This window comes from Girardinichthys multiradiatus, chromosome 9, assembly GCF_021462225.1.
Source record: "Girardinichthys multiradiatus isolate DD_20200921_A chromosome 9, DD_fGirMul_XY1, whole genome shotgun sequence".
Lineage (NCBI taxonomy): Eukaryota > Metazoa > Chordata > Actinopteri > Cyprinodontiformes > Goodeidae > Girardinichthys > Girardinichthys multiradiatus.
This window is the reverse complement of record NC_061802.1, coordinates 2,948,212-2,962,227: the sequence shown is the minus strand read 5'-3', so window position 1 is coordinate 2,962,227 and position 14,016 is coordinate 2,948,212. Positions and strand designations below refer to the sequence as shown.

At 42.7% G+C, this 14,016-nt stretch overlaps 2 protein-coding genes across 6 annotated transcripts in view; one reads left to right on the top strand and one right to left on the bottom strand.

Annotated features, from left to right (window-relative positions):
• The window catches only part of LOC124873741 (oocyte zinc finger protein XlCOF22-like), a 138,012-nt gene that overhangs the window by 52,927 nt on the left and 71,069 nt on the right, over nt 1-14,016 (top strand). The gene's annotated exons all lie outside the window — the stretch shown is intronic.
• Nucleotides 1-14,016, bottom strand: part of LOC124873750 (gastrula zinc finger protein XlCGF26.1-like) — a 31,227-nt gene that overhangs the window by 13,541 nt on the left and 3,670 nt on the right. Inside the window, exon 2 of one of the 4 annotated variants that reach the window (XM_047374680.1) lies at nt 8,534-11,151. The exons of the other annotated variants lie outside the window; for them this stretch is intronic. Within the exon in view, the coding sequence (XP_047230636.1) occupies nt 9,478-11,136 (1,659 nt within the window). The 5' untranslated portion in view covers nt 11,137-11,151 and the 3' untranslated portion in view covers nt 8,534-9,477. Of the gene's footprint in view, nt 1-8,533; nt 11,152-14,016 lie in introns of those variants that run through there. 4 annotated transcript variants of the gene reach the window in all.

Sequence of the window (14,016 nt, the reverse complement as noted above, 5' to 3'; positions counted from 1 at the left end):
TCAGACTGTCACGATTTAAGAATTGCACTTGACTGTCTGATGGAAATTCATATTTTTGTTTGAATGTATCTTTGAGCATTGAGAGGTTAAAGGTTAGTAACTTTTTAAAAGGATTGATATAATACAGGTGATTAAATTTAATTAGGCTATCCAATTGCCTTGCATCTTTTAAGATAACGTTTTCAAGAAAATAACTTTAGTGTCCCATTTGTACTCGTACTCGTTGGTTTCCGCTTCATCCGGGACCGGGTCGCGGGGCCAGCAGACTCAGCAGAAACACCCAGACGTCCCTCTCTCCAGACACCTCCTCCAGTTCCTCCAGGGGGAGCCCAAGGCGTTCCCAGGCCAGCCGAGAGACATAGTCCCTCCAGCGTGTCCTGGGCCGTCCCCTGGGCCTCCTCCCGGTGGGACGTGCCTGGAACACCTCCCGAGGAAGGCGTCCAGGAGGCATCCGGTATAGATGCCCGAGCCACCTCAACTGGCTCCTCTCGATGTGGAGGAGCAGCGGCTCTACTCCGAGCCCCTCCCGGATGGCCGAGCTCCTCACCCTATCTCTAAGGGAGTATGGTCTATGGTTGCTGTTGTCTTTAATGCCACTTTTCTGACCATGGAGCTTTTAGTTACCAGAATCGGCTTCTCAGCAGGTGTGTTACTGAGCAGGGAAAATCTGTCAGAAACATGGTGAGGTTGGTGGTGACCCGTGGGTTGGGACCTAAGACAATGCTATGTATGTACTGTCACCCAGTTGGCCTGCGGTTCCGGGTTCTGCTAGAGGACTGCAACGGGAAGCTATCCTAGGTGGGTCCATACTGGCTAAGGGGCCTTGGCTATCTGCTGGTTTCTCAACAGCTGGGCCTCCAAGGCTACAAAAATAGTTATTAGACATAACATTATCACTAAAAGAGGTAGAGGAGTAACTGGACATCTGAAGGACAGAGAAACAGCAGCAGAGACAGAACGGCTAGTCATAGTAGAACTGAAGCAAATGCTGAGCTAGCGACCCCTTACAACCACGAGAAATACTGTGAAACACAGTGTTCAGGAAATGTGTTTCAACGTGTTAGAATGTGTCAGACATGTCACAGTAAAGACTATTCAGATTAAATCAAGAGAGCCTGACACACCAAAACCATCCACCGAGTGCAACAGTGAAAATAGGAAATCATTTCGCTGTGGTTTCGCAACACTGTACACCTTACCATAATTTCGTCCCGCCTTGCAGCTGCTAAAAGTATGGGGAAAAAAAGAGGAAGGAAAAAACAGAGCGGAAAACAGGGTAAACTAAAATAACCAATCAATGTTGTAAAGTAGAAAGTTCTAACAATTTGTCCACACAATCTGCAGGTGTACCAGTCTCTCCTGAGGAGGTCCTTCAGCTTTTTGAATCATCTAAAACATGCAGGACACCAGACCAACAGGACTGAAGTCTGACTCAGTTGTAGTAGTGATTTGATAAAGTATGAGACCCATCTGTTGATGTACATTAATATCATTTACTGCAGATTAATCCAAACCAAAACACCCAAACTGTTAATGCATTTTAATAGTTGTCACTTATTAAATACAGAGCAAATGTGTTCTTTTATTATTTCACATCATGAATCATTTTAAAACCAGATAAAGCAAAACATTTATTATGACAATTTACTTAAATTATTCTTTAGTCAGAAATCCTCCAATAATCAGCCATTAATGTTTATTGAGTCATTTTTCCTGAACATCCCTCCTGACAGAAACTGAAACTGCTGAAAAGAACAACAAACTTTAATATTTCCCATTTTCTCATTATTCATATTAATATTAAGCTAAACGTCCCCACAAAACTAAAACTAAGGTTAAGACTGAAAATCCACATAAAGAGTTTTTGTAAATCCCAGCAGAACACAGCAGGGTTCCACATCTGGTTTAGAAAACTTGAACAAAATGTCAAAAACAAAGAAAAAAGAAAATCATTTGACAGCAACAGTTTGAACTTTGCTTCTCTAGACAAACATCCAACTGTTGTGTTCAGATCACAGTTTATTCAGGTTTACCCTGAAAATTCTGCTTTCCTCAGACGTCTCCTAAAGAGACGAAGGTCCTGTTCAGACCTGCATGTTGGGCCGACTAGAAACATTTGTCTGCATGAATTATAGATGCAGCACCCTGAACCATTTTGGCAGCTCTTCATAAAAAAGTATAAAATAGCCATAAATAATTTTTATTATCGACACATTCCCAAAATGAATTAGAAAAATGGGATTTTTTAATGTTATATTTGACTTATTTAACTGGAGTATGGTGCAACCTTTATTTAGTGACCTGTGACTTTCTGATCCTCTGGGATTCTAAAATTGTGTGGCTAAAGGTGGCGGCATGTTGGATGCCACATTAATTATAATTAATTGTTTACAAAAAAATGACCAGGCAGCAATTTCCTCAGCCAATGCATCATCTAGAAAGATACGGTATAATCTTCCAGCTAAATCCCTTTCCCCCTCCAAACCAGCACCACAGACTGAGTGACACTGTAGCATATTAATACAGTAACACCTGACAATAAAAACAGTTCAGAAACATTGTTCACCATATTTTAGAATTGAACCAAACCAGATTCCACCATCTCTACTGGGATTTTTAAATGATCTGAAATGTATAGAATTTGCAGCTACTTCTGAGGTTAAATAGAAAAGATCCTGAATTAAATACAGCAGGAAATAATATTTCCTCTGGGCATTTGTCTGAAGTTGAGGAAAAACTTGAGTTTAGTCCTGATTGATGCTCCGATGCTCAGCAGTTATTTCACAACTAACAGTGAAAACCTCCTTTTAGACTCAACAGAAATACTTTTAGCCTTCTCCACCCTTAAACTTTTTTTTCCCAACACTGCGTTTCAGCCCGCTGTTTTGCATCTTAAAAGAAGTAACCTTGATGCCTCCATAATTGATTATTTAGGGTGTATTTGCACCAGGAAAATCCTTTGGTCCGGACCAAAGGCGGAATTTGTTGCATTTGGTGCGGTTTGCTTTCATGTTGTACTATTTGCAAGTGAACTATAACTTGTCAATAAAGCTACGCGAGTGACTATTATTGTTTCCAATGGAAAGAAATTACTAGGGCAGGACAGAGCACAGACCTGGAAATGAAGTAATGCTTGCTGCATTTCTGTTCTGCAAAAAGATCCAAGATGGCGCCGCTGATGGCAGCCTCAGAGATTTGCTCTCTCGTTTTCTGCTTGTTTTTTGCCACCATTCGGTGGTCTCTTTTTAGGAGTGGGCGGTCTGATCACTGAGCTAAATAGTTATGACAATACTCAGGAATATCTCTCTCAACACACAGTTCTCACGGGGGGAACTTTTATTCAAAGTGCACAAACAACATCTTCACAACAATTCCAGAAGTCTCCCACCCTCAGTTCTCAACGGGCAACTTTTTATACAGATACAAAGAATTGGTGTGTATTTGGATCCTCTTGACCAATTGAAATACATCATATTCATTTACGTAATACATCTTGGCACTTACAACATTGCTTTCTCTACTTTTCCGAGAATACAACTTCAGCCCAACATCTGGAATAAATCAGATTGGCCTACGTGAGTTTATAATAACATTCTTATGACTTATCTGGATGCAAACACCAAGAACTTTCCTCTAATGTAATCTGTTTCCAGACAGGCCTGTTTCCTTATGCACAGAACAAAGAATTCACAGAATTCATCTTATAATGGTAAACACAATAATAACACTTTAAGCCTCAACATCTTTAAGCAGGGAGGAACATCTAAACATCAGACACTCTTCTCTTGGCAATTTTTCACCATCATTCACTGAATAATGCTTCACCACGATCCTGGCCAGCGGTACTACAGCTGTCCATGTATGAAGGGTCAAAGCAACAAAAATTAACTTAGAATGAATTGAAGGTGAGAAATACTGAACGTGGTAAAACTGAGTCCCGTAAAAACCAACATGTGATTAATATCGCCTCTGAAAATTAGAATCCATAAATTTGGAGGTCATTAAAATGATAACATGGTAAATATTAATGTTATTAAATATTAAGGTTATCAAATTAACGTAGACTGTTTTCATTCACTGCCTTGATATTATCACCTCCGTTTCTACCACGTCAATTTTATCATTCATCGCATTCACAGTGTAATTTTTATTACTTCGGTAGATCGGAACACAGCAGCAGCCCCGGTACGACCACAGAATTTTGTAGTTCGTGACCCATAATTTCCCATGATTGATCCCAGATCGGGGAACAATGGCGGACGATGGTGGCAAAAAGAACCCCTCATGACGACTACTAAATCGAGGCACGTGACGCCGCCCAGTACGGCGGAGCCGGGGTCCCACCCTGGAGTCAGGCCTGGGGTCGGGACTCGTCGGAGAGCGCCTGGTGGCAGGGTTGCTCCTCGCAGGACCCGACCGGACCAGGCCCGAACGAGAGACGCGAGACCATCCCCCAGTGGGCCCGCCACCTGCAGGGGGAACCGCGAGCGACCGGTGCAAAGAGGATTGGGCGGCAGACAAAGGTGGAGACCTCGGCGGCCCAATCCCCGGATGCTTAGGCTGGCTCTAGAGACGTGGAATGTCGCCTCGCTGGGGGGGAAGGACCCTGAGCTTGTGCGGGGGTCGAGAGATATCGACTATATTGTCGGGCTCGCCTCCACGCACAGCGTGGGCTCTGGAACCCATCTCCTTGAGAGGGGCTGGATTCTCTTTTACTCTGGAGTGGCCCACGGGGAGAGGCGGCAGGCTGGGGTGGGTTTGCTTGTTGCGCCCCAGCTCAGCCGTCTCGTGTTCGGGTTTACCCTGCGCCTCCAGGTTGGGGACGGGTCTCTGACTGTCGTTTCGTCCTACGGGCCGAGCAATAGTGCTGAGTACCCGACCTTCTTGGCGTCCCTGTCGGGGGTGCTGGATAGTGCCCCTCCCGGGGACTCCATTATTCTGCTGGGGGACTTCAATGCCCATGTGGGAAACGACAGTGACACTTGGAGAGGCGTGATTGGGAGGAATGGCCTCCCCGATCTGAATCCGAGTGGTGTTTTGTTATTGGACGTCTGTGCTAGTCACGGATTGTCCATAATAAACACCATGTTCAAATATAAGGGTGTCCATCAGTGCACTTGGCACCAGGACACCCTAGACAGGAGGTCAATGATAGACTTTGTTGTCGTATCATCAGACCTTCGGCCGCATGTTTTGGACACTCGGGTGAAGAGAGGGGCTGAGCTGTCCACTGGTTGGGTTTGCCACTGGATTACACTCCTTAGCCTCCCTGGTAAGGCCTACGCCAGGGTATTGGAGAGGAGAGTCCGGCCGATAGTCGAACCTCAGCTTCAGGAGGAGCAGTGTGGATTTCGTCCTGGCCGTGGAACACTGGACCAGCTCTATACCCTCTACAGGGTACTTGAGGGTTCATGGGAGTTTGCCCAACCAGTCCACATGTGTTTTGTGGACCTGGAGAAGGCATTTGACTGTGTCCCTCATGATACCCTGTGGTGGGTGCTCCAGGAGTATGGAATTGGGGGCCCTTTACTAGGGGCCATCCGGTCTCTGTACAAGTGGAGCAGGAGTTCGCATTGCCGGGACTGTGTTGGACCTGTTCCCGGTTCATGTTGGACTCCGGAAGGGCTGCATTTGTCACCGGTCCTGTTCATAACTTTTATGGACAGGATTTCTAGGCGTAGCCAAGGGCGGAGGGAGTCTGGATTGGGGACCAGTGGATTTAGTCTCTTCTGGTTGCAGATGATGTGGTCCTACTGGCCCCCTCTAGCCAAGACCTAGAGCATGCGCTCGGGTGGTTCGCAGCCGAGTGTGAAGAGGCTGGGATGAACATCAGCACCTCCAAGTCAGAGGCCATAGTTCTCGACCGGAAAAGGGTGGCTTGTCCTCTTCAGGTTGGAGGGGAGTTCCTGCCTCAAGTGGAGGAGTTCACGTATCTCAGGGTCTTGTTCATGAGTGAGGGAAGAATGGAGCGGGAGATCGACAGACGGATAGGTGCAGCTGCCGCAGTAATGGGGGCGCTGTGCCGGTCCGTTGTGGTGAAGAGAGAGCTGAGCCGAAAAGCGAAGCTCTCGATTTACCGGTCGGTCTACGTTCCTACCCTCACCTATGGCCATGAACTTTGGGTCATGACCGAAAGAACGAAATCCCGGATACAAGCGGCTGAAATGAGCTTCCTCCTTTAGAGATAGGGTGAGGAGCTCGGCCATCCGGGAGGGGCTCGGAGTAGAGCCGCTGCTCCTCCACATTGAGAGGAGCTAGTAGAGGTGGCTCTGGCATCTATACCGGATGCCTCCTGGACGCCTTCCTCGGGAGGTGTTCCAGGCACGTCCCACCGGGAGGAGGTCCAGGGGACGGCCCAGGACACGCTGGAAGGACTCTGTTTCTCGGCAGGCCTGGGGACACCTTGGGCTCCCCCTGGAGGAGGTGTCTGGAGAGAGGGACTCTGCTGAGTCTGCTGCCCCCGCAACCCGGTCCCGGATAAAGCGGAAGACGACGAGTACGGGTGGCAAAAATTGTGAATAAATATGTAAATAATATGCTTTCTGTGACCTAAAATAAACTTTTAAGATGTTTTTAGGCGATAATGTATGTTTGTTGAACTAACATATCTACTCAGTTTATTAGATTCCGCTTGATTTAAAAAAAGAGGTTCGAAAATCCTTTGGTCTCCTTGTTTGGTCCAGACTTCGCTGTAACAAAAATTACACTGTGAACGCAATGAATGATAAAACTGAAGTGGTAAAGACGGGGGCCCTAAAATCAAGGCAGTGAATGAAAGCGGGCAACGTTAAATTTGATAACCTTTAATAATATTTATAACACTGAGATTTACCATGTTATCAATTTAATGACCTCCAAATTCATGGATTCTAATTTTCACAGAGGCGATGTTAATCACATGTTGGTTTTTACGGCACTCAATTTTACTATGTTCAGTATTTCATACCTCCAATTTATGTCAAGTTAATTTTTGTTACCTTTACCCCTCATATCTATGGGCTATACCGCCAAAAACGGAGAGAGAAGACAGCCGACATGCTCGTGAAGCTTCGACATCGGTGGTGGAGCACAACCTTGCCTTCACTTGACAGTCAGAACTCCAGAACAACACCATGCATACTTGGACTGATTTCACATTATATTCTAGTGTAAAAACAATTGTGTCTAAATGTACTTTTAAAATGTATTCTTTACTATTGAGAGCAAAATGTACTGGAGTAAAATTCCTGTTTGTCTGAACAAACTTGGCAATAAAGCAGATTCTGATTTTTGTGCAGTAACAGCAGCTGCAACAATCATTGTTTGTCAAGAGCAGCTCATTTAACACAGGTTTGGCAACGTGTAACTTTTAATTCAGAATGCATCGGAGGATGTGTGCTGCAAGCTGTAGCTGACGATGTGGTCTGCGTGTCCTGACCAACAACTTGCTGGCAGCAGGATTGCTAAGCAAAAGACGGCGGACCAGATATGACTTCAGTAAGTTCACCATTCTCGCTACGGTGGCTTGTTAAATCTAAAAAGGATAATCACGCACGTGGCTTTGTTTACACTAAAGTTCCCTTGCAAAACGTTCGATGTGAAAGTGAAATGCACCAAACAAAAAAAAATAAAAAATAAAGTCCACTTTGGTGCGTACCAAACAAGTGGACCAAAGGACTTTCCTGGTGTGACTACACCCTTGACCTATGACACAACATGGATCAGAATATTCGCAAATAGTTTGTAGAAGTTTTACTTCTATCTGTGTAGTTATGCTGCTATAGGCTTAGGCTGCTGGAGGACATAATGACCACTTTCACCCTCTTCGCTACATTCTCACACTTCTCTCCAATTTTTCATTATTTGCTGTTATTTCAGCTTTTAACCTTGTTCTCTCTTTTCTCTTCCTAGAAGCTACACCTGGCCTGGCTCTGTGTCTACCTGTGACAACTTTCTGGAGAGGGGAATCGTCCGAGCTTTTGCTGGCAACAACTTAATGCTCACCCTCTACCGATGATCCACATAGCCCTGTCTTTCAGTGTTTAACCCTTTCTCTCTCCTAGACATGGCTACTGACTGAGCTTCTACTGTAACTAACTCTATGTGCTCTCTTTCAGACTCTAACCTTGAAAACTGGCTCAGAGTTTATCTGTTCTTTCTTTCTAGATGAAACGACTAAAGGAGCTACATCCATTAACATTTACTTTTCCTTCCCATAGAAAGTACTCCTGGATCAGTGCTTCTGTGTTCTTTCTCTCAAACCCCCAGTCGGTCGTGGCAGATGGCCGCTCACACTGAGCCTGGTTCTGGTTCTGCTGGAGGTTTCTTCCTGTTAAAAGGGAGTTTTTCCTCTCCACTGTCGCTACATGCATGCTCAGTATGAGGGATTGCTGCAAAGTCAACACCAGTGACTGTCCACTGTCTCTACATGCTCATCCAGGAGGAGTGAATGCTGCAAGTCACTGACTGGATGAAATCTGCTGGGTTTCCTTAGATAGAAAAACTTTTTATCCAATTTGAATAAATAACTAACTCTGACTGCTCTGTTCAATGGTTAGGATTAATTGGAATGTATGAACCTTACTTTATGAAGAGCCTTGAGATGACATGTGTTGTGAATTGGCGCTATATAAATAAACTGAATTGAACTGAATTACTTCAACAGACTGAATCTGTGTTGATAGAAAGATCAATTTCTCATTCAGAGTTTGGAAATACGAAATATACCTTAGAAAGCTTTATAGAAATGCTGAAGGTAGCTGACAGCTTGAGTTCAAAGAAGTTGGTTATGATGATGGAATGTCAGTGCTGAGTTGATTAATCTTGACTCTGGACTGGATGATGGTTTCTCGTTGATGGTTTTTAAAAAATGTTTTTAAATTGATGACAGTTGCTTCTACTAAAATTTTACGATATCCAGTATTTTCCATCAAGTGTATTCTCAATGACTTTACTCTTCCATGTGAAAAAGGGAGAATTGAAGACGTATTTATGTTGAGATAAACCCAGCAGGCTGTCAGAGATGAACTGATATTGATGCTTTTAAAGCAGTGATAATATTTAATTAAAGGGCTGATAAATGGGAATACAGAATTCACTGCAGCCCAAAGGTTCTCTGCTGGATTTCTCTAAATCCATCTGAAAATATTTTACCTATACGAGACAGTTAATAGTTATAGAAGTTCAAGAGCTCTAAGGCTTCCAGAGCAGTATGTTTGTCTTTGATTTATTCTCTGGTTTTCTTAATATGATCTGATGTGTCCTGTAACAATATTTGCTCAGCAGAACTAGTGGCCTTTATTGTATAATTTTTCTTTAAAAGTAGGCAGAGAGGAAATGGGATGAAAGTTTCCATACATGGACCATGCGCTCTACCGGTTTCTAACATGGAAAGCCTAAATACTTTATGAAACCTTATTTACAGGTTAAACATGAGACAGTCTTCTGAACTGTTTGACTTCTCAAGTAGCTAATTAAATTAGGTCAATTAAAATCTTTTCAATTGTTTAAACATGAGAAAGACTTCTCTGATGTATGAGATCTCATGTGAGAAGATAAGTTACTTCTACGACTGAAACACTTCCCACAGATTACACATGAGAAAGGCTTCTCACCTGTATGAGTTCTCATGTGGCTATTCAAATTAAAATTTTGATTGAAACTTTTTCCACAAATTGCACATAAGAAAGGCTTCTCTCCTGTATGAGCGATCATGTGAGAAGATAAGTGACTTCTTCGACCAAAACTATTCCCACAGATTTCACATGAGAAAGGTCTCTCGCCTGTATGAGCTGTCAGGTGAGTAGATAAGTGAGTTTTTCGACCAAAACTTTTCCCACAGGTTACACATGAGAAAGGTCTCTCACCAGTATGAGCTCTCAGGTGAGTAGATAAGTGAGTTTTTCGACCAAAACTCTTCCCACAGGTTACACATGAGAAAGGTCTCTCAAATGTATGACTTCTTATGTGGCTTTTCAAATGAATTTTCTGAATGTAAGTTTTTCCACAAATTTCACATGAGAAGGGCCTTTCTCCTGTATGAGCTCTAATGTGCCTATTCAAACTATGACTCTGACTGAAACATTTTCCACAGGTTACACATGAGAAAGGCTTCTCTCCTGTATGAGCTCTCATGTGCTCATTCAAACTACTACTTTGACTAAAACATTTTCCACATGTTATACATGAGAAAGGTTTCTCATGAGTATGAGCTCTCTGGTGAGTAGATAAGTTACTTTTTTGACTAAAACTCTTCCCACAAGTTACACAAGAGAAAGGCCTCTCTCCTGTGTGAATTCTCATGTGAACTGTTAAATACCAACTGACCTTGAAACTCTTCCTACACACTTCACACTGTATACATTTTTTCCCTCTGTGATTTTTCTTGTTCTTCATCCCTCTCCTTACATTGTTTCTTTGACCTCTGGTTTTTTGAGCGCTCTTCTGTTGCTGTTCATCTGTACTGGATCGTGAGGCTCCGTAAGTCTTTACCTTCTGTTGATGCTCCGCTGTAGGGAAGTTCTGAAAGATGATTTGGTTTTCTATTAGTTCAGGTTTTTTGGGGTCTGTTGCATCAGAAGCCAATAATATTAAGGGATCATTTTCCTGCTTCAGTACACCCTGGTTTTCACACTGAATGATGCCATTACCCCCCTTTTTTGGCACCTGCTGCAGTCCTAATCCATGCTCCTCCTTCTTCACTTGTTTAGGTTCAAGTTCTACTGGTTCCTCTTTGATTATAAGAGACCCAGAATGTGTTCTCATTAAGGTATCAGTCTCCTGCTTCAATGCATCTTGATTTTCATCCTGACTGATGCCTTCAGCCTCAATCTTTACCATCTGCCGATATTCTGAGTGACAATCATCGTCTTTTATTTGTTTCAGTTCTAGTTCCTCTGGTTCTTCTTTTATTTCAAGAGATCCAGAAACTGTTTCAATTAGGGTATCGGTCTCTTGCTTTAGTATCATGTGGTCTTCTTTTCTTACAATCTGCAGAGGTTCTGATCCAAACTCTTCTTCTTTTACTTGTGTAAGTTCTGGTTCCTCTGCTGTTCCTCTGGTTTTTAGAGATTCAGTTTCCCTCTGGTCCAGAACAGCAATCTCTTTTTGGTTGAGGATAAAATGATGAGCCGGGACATCTTGTTTAATAATAGACATAATGTTGTGGCAAATCTGAAAAAAGAAAGTGAAACAAACAGAAAATGTAAAATAAAAATTTTAACTAAATGCGTATAACAGTAAATTATCTAACTATATCCGTTCATCTTACATTGACCAGTTGCTGAACCAGGAGCCTCAAATCTGAAGGATATTATTATTATAAAGATACAAATAAGAACTGGAGCTCACTGTTCAACTGTTAGCTTTAGTCTGCAAACATTAAGGCAGACCAAGGTTTCTCCAGGCACTGTCTTTAGAGTCAAGGTGAACACAGCATTAAGGCTACTAATGATACATAACATGAAACAGGTGAACATGGATATTTGAAGACATGATGACAAGTCTAATCAGAAGCACAATTGACATGATGCAACCTGTCAGTCATCCAATAGACTTACAAGCCACTTACAAGTCGGCTATCGCAACTTGTCCCAAAGTGAAACGCACCTTACCTGCAGGAACCTTTACTCTATTAACACTGTCAAGATTTTGAATTGAAGAAGTCTTTGCAGTCATAGGGACATCGTGAAAAATCATCAGGAAAAAAATGGTTTAATGGTGTCAGAGGGGCGTTCAGATATGCGTTACAATGAGTGTTTAGAGTGTGCAACATAGTTTATTCCATTACAAAACCTAAAAGGAGTCTTAGAAAATGTAACGATGAATAATGAGCAGCTAAACACAACAGCGAACGACAGGAACGACCACATGTTCGTCTGTTTAAAAGTAACTGCAAGCAGATCTTCCATTTTTTCTTATAATTACCAGCGACGGAGGGCTAGGGACCAGTCATGGGGTTGAGACAGATCTTCCCTGGTCTTGGGCTCAGTCTCATGGGCTTTGGCCTCAAAAAATTGAGCTGAGGCCGCTTTGAGATTCTATAGCTTTTGTCAAATATACCATTTCGGGACCTAAGGGTAAAAAGTGTATATTTGTCATTAAGGTGTCTCAAGGGTTAAAGACATACTTTATTTTCAATGGTGCTCCAGCTCACAGCAGAAGTCATTTAAAGAGACCTTTCCTATAGAATAGGGTCCGTTTTCACAAAGAATCCTAAGACTAAAAGTAGCTCCTAGTGGCGTCATTTTCCCTCATTAAGATAAAAGTTTTTCAGGAAGCATCTGAGGCCTTCAGAGAGCTCCTAACATGAGGAGATGTTAAGAGAAATCATACAATTATTATTATAGATAATAGTAAAATATATATATATATATATTTTTTTATATCATGGTATTTTCAACAAACATCACAGTATTTGACGGGATTGTGTGTTGATCTAATTTTTTACAGACAGAGGAAAACTACTGCATTAAATTACCTGTACTTGTACTTAAAGGCCTAATGGCAGTAAAGTGGCTAGTACACCGTCACGTCCATTAAAAAAGTAATTACAGGCTTTCTAGAAGTAATGCAGGGCAGTGTCACTAATGAAGGAATCACATGGCATGACTGTTGTAGTGTAAATATAGAAACTTTTATTGTAATCATAGGATTTCTCATTATTTCGTTGTCTCTTTGCGGGGGAATTTGGGGACTTTGCCAGGTTTCTAGATGCACACGCTTTTACCCAAAATTGTTCCCCACGTGAAATTTTTGTTCTTTAATGTCGCAGTCAATGGGCGTGGCCTAACATCTTAGCCACGCCCCCAAACGTGAGATAGGCCAAACTGTAAGACGTAGAGATCTGAAATTTGGCTCCTCAATCCATGAAAAAAAAAAAAAAGTCTCTTCGGGGTATGCCCTGAAATGCACAGGAAATCAGCCATTTTGGCCTTTTTCACTTTTACTCACCTCGAACTTTAACGAACTCCTCCTAGGGATCTTAAGCTATCGTCTTCATATTTGGTCAATATGCAGTTATGGCATGGGGGATTAAAAGTTGTCAAAATCATGAGTTTTTGAACATGTTTATGGGGTGTGGCCGGGGCACGAACTTGGCGTTCGCGCTGATTGGGAAAGTTATAACGGTTTTACCCTAAGAAACACCAAATCACACCAAAGTTGGCATGAAGGAGGACCTTTGGGTCCCCAACAATCCTATGGGGTCATATGCTGATATAATCATAGCCACGTCCCGAGTACAGGACGTCATTTTTTTACTGGGAAGGGTCGCTATCTGCCTGTCTACACTCACTCCACTTCAAACTGTGTCAGGTGACAGATAACTAGTGGGTCTAACATAGTTTGAAGCACAGTGACTTTTCGTAAAAGGGCGTGGGCGTGGTGGCGCAGCAAAGTTTGACGTCACGCCGTGGCTATACGTTTGGCTTTAATTTCCACATAGATCCTCTGATCTGCACCAAATTCAATATGATTGATCCCAGTCCAGTCTCCAAAACAGATCTGATGAGATATTTGGTAGGCGTGGCCTAATTCTTCCACAACACCCCCTAGAAAATGTTTAAAAACAATTAAAAAAATCATACCCAAGCCATCCTTTGACCAAGGAATCTGAAATTTGGTACACATATGTAACTTCTCAGGACCTACAAAAAAAGTCTCTTGGAGCGTTGGTCATAACCACACAGGAAGTCAGCCATTTTGGATTGAAGTTGACATTTTGACCCCAGAGCGAACTCCTCCTACAGGTTTTAACTCGAGACTTGAAAATCACTCAGTATACTCTCAAGGCAATGGGGATCAAAAGTTATCAAAAGGTTTTTGATACATCAAAGCGCGTGGGCGTGTCCTCGCCATAAAAGACGAAATTAAGTCACAGAGACCTAATACCTACTGAGATTGATCTGCCTCTGGCCCTGAACAATATTCATTCATCGAAGCCCCGCCCTCTGAGAACAGGAAGTGTCATGTTTTGCTTTTGATGGTCCATATTTGGTGTTCTTCACCTAATAATTGTGAAACTGTCCCAAGTGACAG